This window comes from Hypomesus transpacificus, chromosome 5 (genome assembly GCF_021917145.1).
Source record: "Hypomesus transpacificus isolate Combined female chromosome 5, fHypTra1, whole genome shotgun sequence".
Taxonomy (NCBI): Eukaryota; Metazoa; Chordata; class Actinopteri; order Osmeriformes; family Osmeridae; genus Hypomesus; species Hypomesus transpacificus.
The window spans coordinates 1,144,382-1,162,460 of NC_061064.1; the positions used below are offsets into that span (position 1 = coordinate 1,144,382).

Here is an 18,079-nt window from a genome sequence, read left to right on the forward strand (position 1 = left end):
GAGGTCCTGCCTGTCCCCTCTGAAAGGGAACGGAAATATGAGTTGAGTTTGACCTCTTTTATAACCATGTGATGAAACCAGTGTGATTTTTAAAACATTCTGACCTGGAAATGAATACGGCCAGGCTTGCGAAATGTAATTATTGAGGTGTATCAAAATTGGTGATTGTGAAGGTCCAAAATGAAAATGAATGACGTTTTTGATAGATGTGACATTGTAATAAAACAAGTGAACCAACACTGTGTTCTTCCAGTCTGTCACCCAGGATTTGTCAAGGTCATGTTTACGACTAAATATCCATACATGTATCCATGCCCTTCAGACAGCCTTTGTCTCTCTGACAAGCTGATTATAGAGCCCACATCCACACACAGAGTACACACAGAGTACACACACACACTCTCACTCTCCCTTGCGCTGTTCTAGGCACGCTTTCAAGATGTTCTTATTCACACACACACACGTGTGAATGCATGCACACACACACACACACACACGGACACACACACCCACAGGCACACACACCCACAGGCACACACACACAGGCAACCACCTCCCTACTTGGGGTGCTCAGCGTTTATTTGTAACAGAAAATATTCCCGTGTTGTGTTACCGTGTACATCAGACGGACTTGGCTGTTCAGAGCTGATATTGTTGTATCCCAGAACACTGCACGGCCTCACCTTCTGCATATAGATTTTCCCGTGCAGTAGAGGCGGGCTGCTCTCCAGCTCAGAGCAGCAGGTCCTCCAGCCCCGACCCTCCACCAGCTCCACCACAGGGCTTTCACCACAACACCACACTGGCACGACTCATCAGCATGCACAGAGGGGTGGTGACATTTACACACACTACTGCCACCATCACCTCCCACCCCACCCCACGCCACGCCACGGCCCCTCACTTCCCACCCCCCCGGTCACAACACCCCTCCAAGCCCATACATTACCTCCCCACTTGCCCTCCCTCCCTCCCACCTCCCTGGCCTCTGGGCTTCCAGGGTGGGGCTGGGGCCGGCCTCTGGGCTTCCAGGGTGGGGCTGGGGCCGGCCTCTGGGCTTCCAGGGTGGGGCTAGGGCCGGCCTCTGCTCTGGATGAACACCAGACATGGCTGGGGGCTGGGGCTGAGCAATGCGTGGGAGTCACAGAGAGACTTATCTGCACATGAATATTTCAGACATCAGCAGGGTGTGTTATTACTGCTCCGCCGTGCGCTTGCACAACGTGAGGCAGGAAAACACACACACACACAGGTGACACGCACACACAGACACACACACACACACAGGTGACACACACACACAGACATACACACAGATATACACACTCTCTCCCATGATTGCTAAACTGTTGACCTGCTACATGGAGATTGAGGAGAGGGAGGGTCTTCAATCACAGGGACTGGAGGGAAATTAAATCAATCATCAGATTTGTTTTTGTAAACACAGTTTACTGTTTCACTTTTGTGTACGGCTATGATTTTGTTATTATTAAGATATGGACAGATGTGTCGCAAATCACAGTGAGTTGTCTTAGACTTACAGAACCACTGAGCAACAGAACAGTGAAAAACGACTTATCCTTTAACTATAACCTTAGAGTCAACGTTATAGAACAATGTTTACAATACCTGTCATGCAAACAAAACATCGCTCCTCTTCAAACATTGATCTGCTGCAGGCAACAGATCCTCCGTCCTGGTGGATCAGGGAGAGGAAGCTTTACACTAACCAAACAAACAAACATCTGACCATCTTTTCAAAGATCCCCCTGCCAGGTGCTGACTCACAGTTCCCTGAACAGCCAACAGGCGTGGCTCCCCCTGCTGGCTGGGCAGAGTATTACATCATCAACCTCACTCCAGAGGAAATGTGGATCTCCGGTACTCATGGCTTCCTGTTTCACTGGATGTTCCCAGATTAGAATCGAGGAAAACCAACCTTGTTATGATGGGGTGACGCAGCTGATTAGCCCTGTATCACATCACCACGTGTGAACACACTGCATTGTGGGATACTGTTGAGCCACTTGCATCATCATGGCTGAGAGAAAGTGTTCTGAGGCAGTAGCAGAACGTGTGTGTGTGTGTGTGTAGGAGATGTGCTCTACCCTCTCTGCAGACAGTCAGAGAGCTCATCTGCAGAATGACAGAGACATGGTCTTGGGACAGGAAGCATTTATTATTCATCTGCCTTTAGTTATTCAGACACAGACACATATTAACCTGTGTGCACGTCATGAATATTCAACAGGAAGTGAATATATTTCAGCACAACCATAAATAAATAGCGTGACTTGTAAAATGTCAGATGATTAAGAAACTTCTTGGTTGGTTGGAGCGTCTAGAGAAGTGTTAGGATGTGTCAACAGGACGAGTATTTTGTGGAAATGGAGATAAGTTGGGGGCGGGGCCTCTGACAGCCTGGTGCCTGTATCTGAGGGCGGGGCCTCTGACAGCCTGGTGTCTCTATCTGGGGGCGGGGCCTCTGACAGCCTGGTTCCTGTATCTGAGGGCGGGGCCTCTGACAGCCTGGTGCCTGTATCTGGGGGCGGGGCCTCTGACAGCCTGGTTCCTGTGTCTGAGGGCGGGGCCTCTGACAGCCTGGTGCCTGTATCTGGGGGCGGGGCCTCTGACAGACTGGTTCCTGGAGGGTCCTGGTCACACGCTTGCAGGCCCTCTGGATGACATGCTTTCGCCTGTTTTGATGGATTAAAGCTGATTTCATGTGATGTGAGGTTAACATGAACTGAAGAGCGAGAGAGTGGGGGCTGTAGGGGTAGAGAGAGCAGATCTGTGGCATGGCAGCTCTCGGGAGCGGTTATACATGACCGAAAGAGGAACAGTTCAGGTTCTCGGAGATGAAAAGGGCTGATGTTTGTGTGGGTGTTGAGTCAGAGCTGTTTGTGTTTCCCTGGACATGTACAGCACCACAGGACTGCAGGAGAGCTTGTTGTTTCCCCTGTCCCTCACCACCCACACACTCCATGCTGCACCACAGCTGCAATCAGGTACCAAGAGGAGAGCTTTCAGGTTGATGATGGGATGTTAGGGTTAGCTGGCCCTCGTTAATACTCATGCAAGGAACTAATTGCCATGTCAGTGTGCGTGTGTGGATGAAGTTGGTTGATGATGGAGAACAACAGCACTGAACAACTAAAAGAAGGGTTCACCTCTCATGAATAAAACAAGTATTAGCTGCCAGCCGGCTGCATCACCTGTTTGATTTCTAATTAGAGTGGAGCGTTTGAAATCCAATCCCAGTGTTTTTTTATCTAACAGGCTGAAAACAAAGCATTTCTTCATTAGTGTAGCTGAGTTTGCTGAGTCCAGACGTGTTGTTGTTCGTCTGTGTGGAGGATAAGGAGGCTGGGGTGACGCTTATGTCAGGGGTGTTTATGTGGGTCGGAGTTATGGTCAGGGTTAAGGTCTGATTTAGAGGCTGGGGCTGTGATGCAGGGCTGCCCTTGGCCTTCTGCCTTTGGGTTGTGTAAATCTCTGTGAGCCATGCCCTCCTGCGGGACTGTAACTCAGCCGCCAAGCAGACCCTTCCTGGAGAGGACGGGTCACCACTCAGACCCAGCCTGGGGGCAGGGAGAGGCAGGGAGAGGCAGGGGGAGGCAGGGGGAGGCAGGGGGAGGCAGGGAGAGGCAGGGGGAGGCAGGGGGAGGCAGGGGGAGGCTGGGTGATTTCCAGCAGCCCCCAGACACCACCTCCATCACTCAGACCCCAGTCAGAGGGACGCACTGCAGATCAGGTACTATTTACACCCACCAGCTGAGCAGGGGAGGGGGGGGGGGGGGGGGGGGAGGGAGGGAAGAAGGAAGGGAAGGCTGGAGGGAGGGAGGAGGTGTGATGAATGGAGCAGTCTCCCTGCTGGGGTTCAGAACATGCATCACAGAGGGCCACACGCAGAGCTCAGCTCCCAGGCAACAGCAGTCATGCATCGCCACGGCGACCATCCATCACCTGGACCACTCAATTAGAGTCACCCAGCCAGCCACTCTCAAACCTGCCTGAACAGGCATCTCCATACCCCCATACCACGACTCAAACCACTTCCACATGCTCTGGACGCTAAGTGGCTCTGCTAAGACCTGGTGTTCGTCCTGTGAGACAGACTGGACTGGATGTGGGCCTTTTGCAAAACAGTATTTCAGTCTTGAGGCTGATACGGTAACACTAGCATGTACCACACACACACACACACATTCTCTCTAACATACACACACACTCATTCACAACAAAACAAACACAATATGATATTAATATTATCACCACAGAGGAGGCTCCACCGGCTCCACACCTCTAACATGTCCACGTACGTTACACAAACCACCACAAAGCTCTCCACACCCCCTCCAGCTCCGAGGGCTGCAAAGGGTGTACAGACGGTCTGTGTTCCAGGGGGGGCTCTGGTCAACAGGCCTGCCCTTGTGTCTGTGCTGGTTGCTGGGGGCCAGGAGGTGAAGATGGGCATGTGCAGTTGAACCAGGACTTCAGGGGGTGAGCGGGCGGTTCCCCTGCAGGTGGGGTGGAAGGAGCCGGGCCTTCAACACACACCCAGGACGGAAGAAGAAGAGACAGCCTGACAGCCAAGGGGAATCCAGTAAACCTCACAGGTGAAGAAGAACATGTGTTTATGGAAGACAGACTCTGTGTGATGGAAACAGGCTCTCTGCCACTGCCTTCCAAAAAAGGATTGATTAACCTGACTGAATAATGCAGCAGCTATTAGACTGTCATTCACTGAGACCAAATGACCTCCATTAGGTGTGATCGACAGTGGAGCCTGACAGCTGCGTCCTCCTGCACTGGAATCAGATACCTGCTGTGAGGATGGAGTTCAGGGGCTTGAATTTAAGGATCTTAAAGTAAAGCCTCTTCTATACAAGCCGTCTATTCAAGAGACCAAAAACAACCTTTTCTCACTAGAGAACAACTTTCACTGAGAAGTCAAACCTACAATTATTGTTTGAGCTGTACACACACACACACACACACACACACACACACACACACACAGTACAACCACACTGTACACACACGCACACATACTGTATATAACCAAACAGAGCTTTAAGCTTATACAAAGACCAATGCACAGGTTTGATCCTCTCTAATTTAACTATAGACTGGAACTGTCGGCCTCTATATCAAGAGCTGTAGTCTTGGCTGCTTCCACAGAGCTAAAAATGGTGGGAATATCTGCAGAAATGTATGGATTTATATCATCCAGGATGATATGGAGTTCCCTGTCTGGTGAGGAAGCAGGAGTTCACGCATGATCCTAGCTCCCCCCTGGACCACCACCTTCAGCACAGTAACACAGTCACAGAGCTGGGTCTTAGGTATGACCACGCCCGGCCTCTCGCCCGGCCTCTCGCCCGGCCTCACGGTCATTCCAGCTCTGACATCCAGTCCATCCCAGCAGTGTCAGTGATGAAAGCCAACGTGCCTCTCTGGTCGTCCCTGGAGATGGTCTGCCAATCCCCTCAGCCTCCCCTCACCCTCCTCTCAGCCTCCCCTCACCCTCCTCTCAGCCTCCCCTCACCCTCCCCTCAGCCTCCCCTCACCCTCCTCTCAGCCTCCCCTCACCCTCCTCTCAGCCTCCCCTCACCCTCCCCTCAGCCTCCCCTCACCCTCCTCTCAGCCTCCCCTCACCCTCCTCTCAGCCTCCCCTCACCCTCCCCTCAGCCTCCCCTCACCCTCCTCTCAGCCTCCCCTCACCCTCCTCTCAGCCTCCCCTCAACCTCCTCTCAGCCTCCCCTCACCCTCCTCTCAGCCTCCCCTCAGCCTCCCCTCACCCTCCTCTCACCCTCCTCTCACCGCTCTCCCCCTCCAGCCAGGCCTCCACAGGAAAACAACATCTGTTCAGCTAGTTCAGCTAATGAATTCTGCGATTAAATGTGTAATTAATTTCTGGTCCTAATCAATTTATAGCTGCGACCCACACAGCTCAGGGGTGAGGGGCTCAGTTAAGCTCCTCCGAGGATCTGGCTACTCGCCAGCTCTGCTCGTGCAGGGCTGCAATGTCTAACGTGTCCTGGCCACAAAACAATGTCCCGCCAGCTCTGCTCAACTGAGCGCCATCTTCAGCACTCTGTGTGATTTATCATGTGCGTTCTTGAGCTTTAATAAGAAATCAAGAGCAGCTATTTATCATTGTTAATTAGTGTGATCGTGATTGAGCAGGCAGTGTGTGGTTCACTATGATGACCATCCACTGTGTCACCATCAGTCGTAGAGGATGAAACCTCTCCTGTCTGATCACCCCTAGCGTACAGAACAATCGCAGTGTGCAGAACAATCGCAGGGAGAAATAGAAGCTTAACTGTAATTTTTTTATTGTCATCGGAAGCCAGAGGCAGCAGATTTCAGCACATGGTCACACAAGGAAGTAAGGAAGAGGAAGTGATGCAAGACTTAGTTTAGGATGCATCAGTCCCATCTCATCGAGCCCATGTGTCTTTGGACACTAAGGAGAATATCTCCTCCACCTGCTCCTCTGTGTCCCCCCCATCTCCTACCTCCCTCCCTCCCTCCCCCTCTCTCTGTGTCATGACATGCCAGTCACGAGAGAGACCTGTTCCCGCAGGTCCACCACTGCCCTCCTCTCACCTCAATAAGATTAATGTCTCTCGGCCAGACAGCACAATCACCCTTTGAGTGGGCTCCCCATTCTCTCACCTTGGAGAGAGCTCATCTCATCTGGCTCAGCTGCTATTCTTAGAGAGGGTTAGAGGAGCGGGGAAACGGGAGAAAAACATCCATTACTGAATCCTGGGCATTATTCAAGGTCAAGTCAAGGTCTCTCATTTGATTTCTCACTGCGTGATACTTCTCACGGCTGAAATGACGTCCCCCTTTAACAAGCAACCCCTGACCGTGTCTCTTAGAGCTCTATCCAGGCTGGGCCAGGACTGAGGTCAGGGTTCAGACCCCTCCCCCGGTCACCTGATCCCTCCCCCAGTCACCTGACCCCTCCCCCAGTCACCTGACCCCTCCCCCGGTCACCTGACCCCTCCCCCGGTCACCTGACCCCTCCCCCGGTCACCTGACCCCTCCCCCAGTCACCTGACCCCTCTGCCAGTTGGGGTGTGAGACAACCCAGCGTTTCCAGGACAACCCCACACCCTGCCCAGACCTCCTTGCGTCGTAATCAACATGCATTCAACAACATCAAAATGAGCTTGAAGAGACTGAAGTGGATTAATGTCTGGATCTCAACATCGTGTTCAGAGTGTTGGTGATGCACTTCCTGTGAATAAACGCAGCCAAATTGGCGCCCATCACTGGCTGAGCAGCTGTGTGAAGGATGTTGATTACCCGTCTGCTGTGAATATCTGCAGCTGGAACATGACGCCTAAACAAGACAGCCACTCAATGATATCACAGTCTTTGCATTATAATAAGGTCACTTTCAAGGTAACAAAGAAATCCTTTGTTGTCTTGGATTCTGTGTCATCTCAGTACTCCACTTGGAGCTAAACCCTGGTGTTTATCTGCGTAATGACAAAGCCCTCGTAAACACAGCGATTGTTAAAACGCCATCAGCTGTGAAGCCATTAGTATCCTCACCCTGACATTACAAGCCCTGTAATACACCCCCCCCCCCAGCGCCTCTGGTAGCAGTCTCCACTGTAAACATGTCCATCAGTAGTGTACACTACATCACCGCTGATGGGAACGTCATGCAGCCAGTCTATCACCAGGATATTTATCCTGAGTCGGAAATGAATTTGTATTGATTGAGCTAGACAACGGGAGCATTAAAAGACGATTAAGCGTGCTGAGCAGTGATCACGTCTATCCTCATCCAGGAACAGACTGCTGGGGCCAGGCGCTGGGGATCCTGGCTGATGGACGCTTCTCTCCCCCAGACAGACATCCTCATTAAGCTCCGTCAGGAGGAGGCGAACCCTCACGGTCTGGCTGCTCTCCCAGCGGCTACGTTCTCTCCTGGAACACGTCTGGAACACATCTAGAACACGCCTGGAACACGCCTGGAATACGTCTGGGACACGCCTGGGACAAGCCTTGGACATGCCTGGAACATGCCTTGGACACGCCTGGGACACGCCTGGGACACGCCTGGAACACACCTGGAACATGCCTGGGACATGCCTTGGACACGCCTTGAACACGCCTTGGACATGCCTGGAACACGCATGGGATATGCGTGGAACACACCTGGAACACGCCTGGGACACCACTTGGACATGCCTGGAACACATCTGGAACACGCCTGGAACACGCCTGGGACACGCCTGGGACACGCCTGGAACACACCTGGGACACGCCTGGAACACGCCTGGAAGGCTGCAGGTGAGACTGCAGACACCTTCACAAGACCATCATGACTAGGATCATCTTACAACACAGCAGACTGTGTGTGAAGTGTGAAGGAACATTCTAGCGGCACTGTGTACATTTGAATTCCATGACACTGAGACCTCCTCTGGGCTCTTAATAACCACACTGTGGTTACTCGCTGACTCCCAACATCGCTTATCTGATTGTATTCTTCTGGTCAACTGAGCGAGACAGACAGTGAGACTGATAGCTGCTTTTACACAGATCTTATTTGTAAATAAAGATGATTCTGGTTAATCAAGCTGTGCCTTGAGGCAATAAAAAACGATTCTGATTCTGAGGTGCGGAACACAGAGTTTCACAGGAAAACTGTAACAGCAAATGTGTGGCAACAACAGGTAGCTATGACAACACCTTATTTGAAGGTGCAGGAGAGATTGGGTATGGTGGTGCACTTCCTCTAATGGACAGGGCGAGGGAGACCAGGTCGACGCAGGACCAACCTCTCTCTCTCTTTTCTGTCGATGAAAAATGTTTTTGAATTTCATGTTAGAGAAAACAGATCATGACCTGGATAGTGTGAGGGGAATTTTGTACCTGCGCAATGCTGCCGAACGTACATTAAAACATATCAACGGCTTGAAATACTGTAAATACATATTTATGTTTGACTAAATGGACATGTTTGCCTGCTGTCACGTTTTTTTTTTTTTTTTTTTTTTAACAGGATGGAAATTGAACTCTCAGAGGACAGGGTACTGTTACAACAACAATTATCACCTCTCCAGATAATTAAAATAATGTTTTGAAAAGGATATTTATTTCCAGAGAGCTGGAATGAATGAATAATACAATGAATAATATAACAATATAATAATATAATGAATAATACAGTCCAGTTCTTTCTGGAGTGAACCAGACACCCTTGGTGTCTCCATCAAGGTAAAATGTATTTTTATCTGTTTCATTTTTGATCCCACACACAGAGGTGAAGCTTGTCTTCCTCCCGTGGCATGGAGCAGACCGAACGTAAACAACACAGAGCCGAGCTCCCAGCCCCTAACAGGCGCACTGCTGCGTTGCGTTCATTAGAGTGGAAATGATATGTGCAAACAAAGAGTGGCGCCCATCACAGCACACTTCACTGCGTCTCTTCATCTCAGAATTGCAAATGAGCGCAGCCTCCTCACCTGGTCCCTGCAGGCGCAGCGTCCCAGCGCTTCCAATCATCACGTTACTGACAGCACACTGCCTGCAGAAAGCTGGGAGGACTAATCACAGAGGATGAGCGCTGACAGACAGATCCCCCCTCGGCTGTCTGCTCACACAGGTCTGCCTGACAGAGCGGCCTTCCCCCAAGGTTACACTCTCACCCCTCCACACCTCCGCTGACTTTTATTAATCCCCAGTTGCTCTGCCGCCTAGGAATGAAAGACTGACTAGCAGCTAAACAGGACCAAAACCCAGGGACATTCAACTGCTGAGGTGTGGGACAACATGCCTGAGAACAGCCGGGTCAGGGAGACGTGTCTATCTTATTGATGGTAAGATGTGTGGGGGCAGCATGAGCTAGCGTGGGGGCAGCGTGGGGAAAGTGTGGGGGCAGTGTGGGGGCAGTGTGAGGGCAGTGTGGGGGCGGCGTGAGGGCGGTGTGGGGGCAGTGTGGGGGCAGTGTGGGGGCAGTGTGGGGGCAGTGAGGGGGCAGCGTGGGGGCAGTGAGGGGGCAGTGAGGGGGCAGTGTGGGGGCAGTGTGGGGGCAGTGTGAGGGCAGTGAGGGGGCAGTGTGGGGGCAGTGTGGGGGCAGTGTGAGGGCAGTGTGGGGGCAGCGTGGGGGCAGCGAGGGGGCAGTGTGGGGGCAGTGAGGGGGCAGTGAGGGGACAGTGAGGGGGCAGTGTGAGGGCAGTGTGGGGGCAGTGTGGGGGCAGTGTGGGGCAGCGTGGGGGCAGTGTGGGGGCAGCGTGGTAACGACTCACTCTGCGGTGCAGACTCCAGCACGGTGCTGCCAGCAAGGCAGCCTGGGAGGTTTGGCTTAGTGAGACTAGTAACCCTGTCTGCTTCCCTGCTCCACCGGCTTGTGAAACGACGTTACAGCCAGAAGAAGGGAAATCAGGAGGAGAATTTAATCTGTCACTCAGCTGAAAGCCTTTAAGGAGAAACCCGCAGCCCCCCAGAGGACTGGGTACTCGTCAGATTACTGCTAAAGCTCCTCGCCAACAGGGCCTGCACAGAGAGCGTTATGGTCGGGAATGAGGATGGCAGATTTGTGGGATGAATAGAGGATACTTACAATCGTGGGTTTAGGGGAAGATGTCAACAGAAAGTTCCTATAATCATCAGTATGTTGAACTAAAACCACAGGAGATACCCAGCAGAGAAAAGAATCTGAGGTCGATGTTGGAGGTTCCTTTCTTTGCCTACACAGAGCATTATTGTTAGCTAGAACATTGTTACACGATGTTGATATAGATCTATGCGCGATGTTCACAGATGTATTTGCTGTAATTAATCATTTCCATGAATGGTTTGTGTCTCTAGAGGCGTTCGACATGGACTGCGGCTGCATGAAACGACCGGCGAGAGTAGCCGCTTGCAGTCGGGGAGGAGTTGAAAACGGCTCTGTGAAGTCGGACATTCCAGCTTCTCGTGGTTTGCTGCGTTGATGTCATGGCCGATCAAGCGCTGTTTGCTTACTTTACTTTATTTATAATTTAACTTGGTCTTTCCGTTAGTGAAGAGGCTGACTAAAACCTTTTCTTCAACACATTTTCAATTCAATTAAACTTTTTTAAGCGTTGGCAAAACTGAAGGTGTCCGAATATTCCAAAACACGTGTCAAAGTTGTCGTGTGTGAGTCTGGCCAATCATGAAATAGCTGTGTCGTCACTTGAACCCGTGCAGTTGCTCTTGAGAAAATGCGCTCGGCTACACAGCCGGCAGTTCTCGAATCGATCTCAAGGTACTTTGATGGCGACGTCACAATGACGTGTCCTCGGCGCTGTCTCAAGTCTGACAAAAAGTCTAACCAGAATGCACTTTTTCAAGTCAGCCGCCTGCAGCCGGCCGCGGCGCCGCATGAAGTCGGGTCATGTCGAACGCACCTTCTGTCTTCTCCAGGGAAGGGTGGGTCATGTGATAAAGGGTGGGTCATGTGATAAAGCGAGGAGAAGTAACCCGATCACATCAACGAACGCTCGGCTGAAACGACACAGCCCTGATCTCACTGGCCGGCATCTCTCTTCACTCACATCACACAACCGCCTCCACCACACATTTACAATATCTTCATACAAATCACAAGATACGACAGTGTTACTGTAAACAAACAGTTGGATTTATTGACATTAAAATTAATGCAAAAATCTTTTCCAAGGACAAGGGTTCATTTGTTGAACAATCAAACCTTTCTCAAAGTTATAATGAATCATATAAACATTTCAAACAATATTATATATTAATGTGTCGAGACCAAACACCTTTTTCCAGGCTCCCTGGCCAGCTCAGAAGCACTGACATCACAGTGTCCTGAATGTCATATTATTATTCATATCTAATGCATAGACAGAGTAGCACAAACGGGAGATGGTTTGCATGTGGCCCCTTGTGTGAAGATGTGCAGCCAAGCTGGGCTAACCCTAACCCTAACCCTAGCCCTAACCCTAGCCCTAACCCTAACCCTAACCCTAACCCTAGCCCTAACCCTAACCCTAACCCTAGCCCTAACCCTAGCCCTAACCCTAACCCTAACCCTAACCCTAACCCTAACCCTAACCCTAACCCTAGCCCTAACCCTAACCCTAACCCTAGCCCTAACCCTAACCCTAACCCTAACCCTAACCCTAGCCACACACGTGTGACTCCTCCAAGCACACGTTGCACATTATCACTGGTTATTCATAAGGTCACAATACGTGAAGGATATCACTGTTCTTCAGGAAGAACAAACAGTTATACAGGAGATGATCCTCTGGGGATCTCAGAGGATCTCATGTTGCCTGTTCTGTTACGTGCGTTTTCCACAAGGGGCTAAGATACCCATGTAAACAATCACAATCTTATCCAGTGCATGAGCATCTTGTTACACAACATAAAAACGAAAAGAGACATATCCCTGGAAAGCTGATCACACAGAATAAATGTATTCCCTTTGAGGATCAAGAAACAACGCGAGGACTAAAGAAAGTCTAAGCCCTTAAAGACACGAAAGCCACTTCACTCTGAACTGCTGAACTAAATGCAGGTTATTTAGCGGAAGGCGCGATGCTGGCGTGTGACATTTACAGCCTCACTCTCTTCACACCTCTTTCAAAAATCAAATGGTAAAACATAAAGGACTCAAAAATCAAGATAAATATAGTTGAATGTTCCGGTTGCTGATGCCAGGCTGATGGTTCCTGCAGCAGAGGCAGGTATGCCAGGCTGATGATTGGAGGCAGGCATGGAGAGCAGGGAGGAGTACGCATCTTCGTGAGACAGGTCAGGGTCAACTGCTGCTTAATGAACTCCAGTTATGGAAGATGCTTCAGGCAGCCACCCAGAACACATTACTAATAAAACCTCCAGAGATGACAGGAGCTGAAGTTATGAAAAGCAGTTTTCTTAAATACTCCAGCGATGATAAGTTTAGCTCTGCTGATAACTCTTCAAAACAGCTAGTCCTCTACTGAGGATGCTTTAGGAGCGGTACAGGCTGCAGGTACAGGCTGCAGGTACAGGCTGCAGGTACAGGCTGCAGGTACAGGCTGCATGTACAGGCTGCAGGTACAGGCTGCAGGTACAGGCTGCAGGTACAGGCTGCAGGTACAGGCTGCAGGTACAGGCTGCAGAGAAGCGGGAGCGAGAGAGGAGAGATACTAAGATGGAATTTCATTAAGTCGATGGACTTTCCATACTGGAACATTCTCTAATATACTGTGGTCTGTGATTTCTACGGATCAGCTGTGCTACACTGCATGGAGGCCAGATAGGCAGTAGATAAAATGGCGCGTGTGTATGCGTGTGTGGCGTGTGTGGCGTGTGAGAGAGGGGTGTGGCGTGTGAGAGAGGGGCGTGCGTAACCCTGGGTTATGCAGAAGTTTCTGCCAGCCTCCCGTCGCTGTCACTCTCCTTCAGGGACTGTCCCTCCTTCTCCTCCTCCTCCTCCTCCTCCTCCTCCTTCTCCTCCTCCTCCTCCTCCTCCTCCATCTCCTCCTTCTCCTCCTCCTCCTCTGGCTTGGCCACGCTCAAGTGTCTGCGGTAGAGCGGCGGGCTGGGGACCAGGGAAAAGAAACACAGTGTTAGTATGTAGGACAGGAGAGGAGACTGTGCTCACCCCTGGGGCAGCACGCTGACCAGCCTGCTGGCCATACATCACCCCTCCTCCAGGGTCACCCCTCCTCCAGGGTCACCCCTCCTCCAGGGTCACCCCTCCTCCAGGGTCACCCCTCCTCCAGGGTCACCCCTCCTCCAGGGTCACCCCTCCTCCAGGGTCACAGTCTATCAGCACACAGCCCAACCCCCCCCCCCTGCTCTTATTAATACTGGGTTGCCAAAGATCACAGCTACTGTTAGACAGCTTCATATAAGATCAAATACATTATGTTAATATCTGGCCAATATCCATCAACGAGAGTGGGCATTTGTGGCAATCGGGAGGCATATTCCCTTTCATCTTCAGTCATGCCTCAACGTCCCTCAGCGATCGATGCTAGTGTAGCAGCGGCTGATGTGTTGGAGTCATAAATCACTTGGGTGTGTCCAAGTCCATTCAAATGTCCTACCACAAGAACAACATGCATTTAGCTTTGTCTTCCCGCTAAGTCGATAAGGGCCAAATCTCAATTAACATGCACACACATGACTTGCTGCTTGTTAACATGCACACACATGACTGCTGCTGCTTGTAATGCTCAGCAACTGGCAACCTTGACACACGGAGCATGTTTAATCATGAGTCATCATTACTCAAGAAAGCAGCAATTAAACCCAGCTTTTTACACCCACATCATCACACAGATTGGGACACCATAGTCTAATGAAAACCAACCAGTTCAAACAGCCGTCACACAGGGTTAGCATGTTAATGTAGGGGTCATTCCCAGGCTGGGCTGGTCAGACACACAGCCGGCTGCCTCTCCACCTACTGCAGGTTGGATCCTCTAGTCGCTGTCAGGCTTGTACAGGTACTTCATCACCACACTGTCCACATTCTTGGGTTTCTTCTTGCCTTCTCTCCTGGGGGCTCCCTCCTCCTCCTGTGAGGGGCGCGGGGGGGCGGGGCCTCTCTTCACGCTGTTGGAGCTACGGTAGGAGATGGTTGAACCCGAGGATGAGGAGGAGGAGGAGGACGAGGAGGAGGAATCGGATTCGCTCTCCTTCTTCTTCGATCCCTTCCTGGATTTCTTGTTCTTCCTGGAGCTGCTCCTCCGGTCTCCGTGGCTACGCCGGCCGTCCGATGACGAGGACTCGGAGCTCTTCTTCTTCTTAGCCTTGCGTGAGCGCGAGCTGCTGGAGGACTCGGGGCGCTCTGCCGCTGAGCCAGACCGCCACAGGCTGGACGCACTGCGCCCAGGACCCAGGTCCCCCCCCTGCTCCCCCCGCACGCTCCTCCTCTCCTCCTGCTCCTCCTCCTCCCTCCCCCCCTCCTCCTCCTCCTCGGAGTCCTCCAGCTTGCTGCGTTTGAACTTGATGGGTTTGAAGCTGAGTACCTCGTTGATGGCCGCCTCCAGGTCGGGGTCCAGGTAGTTGCGGTGCGTGACGGACTTGACCTCGGCCGGGTCGGGGGGGTCGGTGTCGGAGAGGCGTGGCTGTGCGGGCGTGGAGAGGCTGCGTCTCAGGGAGCTGGAGGCCACGCCCTCGCTGAACGCCACGCTGGCGGTGTCATCGTCATCCCGCAGGCCGAACTCGCTGAGCCGGCTGCTCCGGGCCAGAGACACGCTGCCTGGGCTCCGCCCCCCGGACCGCCAGGCCCCGCCAGGGCTGACAGTCGGCCCGTACGAGTCGCTGCGCCCGTCATCCACCCAGGACGCGCTGCGGCGCAGGGCCCGCGGGCTGGAGCGGCTCACGCTGCTGACGGTCGACCTGCCGTCCTCCTCATCATCCAGCGCCCTCCGCAGGGATGCCCGGCTGGGCGCCAGCGAGGACAGGGTGGAGTCTCTGTCCGTGTCGGGGCTGCGAGGAGCCCAGCGGCGCTCCAGACCCTTCCTGGCACGGCTGGTGGCCTCTGAGTACGCCTGGGAGATGACAGAGCCACAGTCGTCTGCGTCCTCGCCCGCCCTCCTGCGCTCATCAGCAGCATCCTCGCCCCGGGCCTTGGCCCTGCGGAGCGATGACAGGTCGGGGGCGTCCGACTGTTCCTTCAGCGTGCTGAAGAGGGAGCTCTCGTCTCCTGCGCCCCCGATGGAGTCCTTCATGGAGCGCTTCCTGTAGCTGAGGGAGCTCACCACTGACACTGCCCTGCTCTGCTCTCCCTCCTTACTGTCCCTATTCCCCTCCTTCCCCTCCTTCCCCTCCTTCACGTCAATGCTGGCAGCGTTTCTGAGGGGTCATGAGGTCACAGACGCAGGAATCAGTCAACATGAAACAAAACAGAGTAAAAGAGCGAGGGAGAGGAAGGTAAGGAGTCCTGAACTTGAGAGAGAAAACCATGATCCAATAATTACATTTTCAGAGACAGCTGGCAAAATCAAGAGGCAAAATGAATTCAGTGGAAGCAGTGAGGTGCTGAATAAAGAATGTTTCAGCTCATAGATCTCACTGTCAACATTCTCCATGAACCTGATTAGCTCCTGTTCTTCCTGGGTTCTCTCACTAAAGCTTTGTCTTACAACAGGAAACGGTGTTCTAACACAGGGTGTCTACAGTAGATAACCAGCCAAGCCGAAGGCCTGGTGACAGGAGAAGGGCACTGACCTGGAGGTCTTGGGGCTGCTGTCGTCTGACAGGGTCTTAGAGGAGCCCTTGTTCCTGGACAGCCAGGACTTCACTCCGTCCACGCGGTCCTCCACCTCCGAGTCGGTCTCCGAGTCGTCTCCGCTGGGGGGAAGGGGGAGACAGGTGTGATGATAGGACAGGCTGGAGACACAGCTGAGAAGCCCAGTGTCTCTGTAGCAGTTAGACATCTGGGTGTTGAAACAAGATCCCAGTTTAAACAGGCCATCCACACGATGCAGGCCGACACAGACAGGATGGTGTTAAACAGGCCATCCACACGATGTAGGTCGACAGACAGGATGGTGTTAAACAGGACATCCACACGATGCAAGTCGACAGACAGGATGGTGTTGTAAACAGTGTGCCTGTTGTTCCTGAGCACACCCGTCCAAACAGTTTAACAGTCGTAACATCTGCTGTGTTTACCAAACCCCCTGCCTTCACTAGCCCTGCACTATAAACCCTCCCTACAGCCACCTGACCAACAATATAGTAGTCTTCATCAATGTTGCAATTTGTTTTCAAAACCTTCAACAAAAAAAACGAAACAAATCCTGATTGGTTCATCAAAACGCTGTCCCACACCACGCGTGTCCTGTCCCTCACCACGCGTGTCCTGTCCCACACCACGCGTGTCCTGTCCCTCACCACGCGTGTCCTGTCTGTCTTCCTGTCATCAAAACGCTGTCCCACACCACGCGTGTCCTGTCTGTCTTCCTGTCATCAAAACGCTGTCCCACACCACGCGTGTCCTGTCCCACACCACGCGTGTCCTGTCCCTCACCACGCGTGTCCTGTCCCTCACCACACGTGTCCTGTCCCTCACCACGCGTGTCCTGTCCCTCACCACGCGTGTCCTGTCTGTCTTCCTGTCATCAAAACGCTGTCCCACACCACGCGTGTCCTGTCTGTCTTCCTGTCATCAAAACGCTGTCCCACACCACGCGTGTCCTGTCCCACACCACGCGTGTCCTGTCCCTCACCACGCGTGTCCTGTCCCTCACCACGCGTGTCCTGTCCCTCACCACGCGTGTCCTGTCCCTCACCACGCGTGTCCTGTCTGTCTTCCTGTCATCAAAACGCTGTCCCACACCACGCGTGTCCTGTCTGTCTTCCTGTCATCAAAACGCTGTCCCACACCACGCGTGTCCTGTCCCACACCACGCGTGTCCTGTCCCTCACCACGCGTGTCCTGTCCCTCACCACGCGTGTCCTGTCCCTCACCACGCGTGTCCTGTCCCTCACCACGCGTGTCCTGTCTGTCTTCCTGTCATCAAAACGCTGTCCCACACCACGCGTGTCCTGTCTGTCTTCCTGTCATCAAAACGCTGTCCCACACCACGCGTGTCCTGTCCCACACCACGCGTGTCCTGTCCCTCACCACGCGTGTCCTGTCCCTCACCACGCGTGTCCTGTCCCTCACCACGCGTGTCCTGTCTGTCTTCCTGTCATCAAAACGCTGTCCCACACCACGCGTGTCCTGTCTGTCTTCCTGTCATCAAAACGCTGTCCCACACCACGGGTGTCCTGTCCCACACCACGCGTGTCCTGTCCCTCACCACGCGTGTCCTGTCCCTCACCACGCGTGTCCTGTCCCACACCACGCGTGTCCTGTCCCTCACCACGCGTGTCCTGTCCCACACCACGCGTGTCCTGTCCCTCACCACGCGTGTCCTGTCTGTCTTCCTGTCATCAAAACGCTGTCCCACACCACGCGTGTCCTGTCTGTCTTCCTGTCATCAAAACGCTGTCCCACACCACGCGTGTCCTGTCCCACACCACGCGTGTCCTGTCCCTCACCACGCGTGTCCTGTCCCTCACCACACGTGTCCTGTCCCTCACCACGCGTGTCCTGTCC

The 18,079-nt window shown here is 52.8% G+C and overlaps 1 protein-coding gene across 14 annotated transcripts in view; it reads right to left on the minus strand.

Annotated features, from left to right (window-relative positions):
• Positions 1 to 12,111: 12,111 nt before the first annotated feature.
• LOC124468198 (unconventional myosin-XVIIIa-like) overlaps positions 12,112 to 18,079 on the minus strand; it is a 59,575-nt gene continuing 53,607 nt past the window's right edge. For 13 of the 14 annotated variants that reach the window (XM_047020823.1, XM_047020828.1, XM_047020832.1 and 10 more), the window contains 3 exons: positions 16,201 to 16,323; positions 14,433 to 15,825; positions 13,484 to 13,558 (listed from right to left, as the gene is read on the minus strand). In XM_047020823.1, coding sequence (XP_046876779.1) covers positions 14,448 to 15,825; positions 16,201 to 16,323 — 1,501 coding nt within the window. In that variant the 3' untranslated portion in view covers positions 13,484 to 13,558; positions 14,433 to 14,447. Of the gene's footprint in view, positions 13,559 to 14,432; positions 15,826 to 16,200; positions 16,324 to 18,079 lie in introns of all 14 variants that reach the window. The other variant, XM_047020831.1, reaches the window with a different exon arrangement.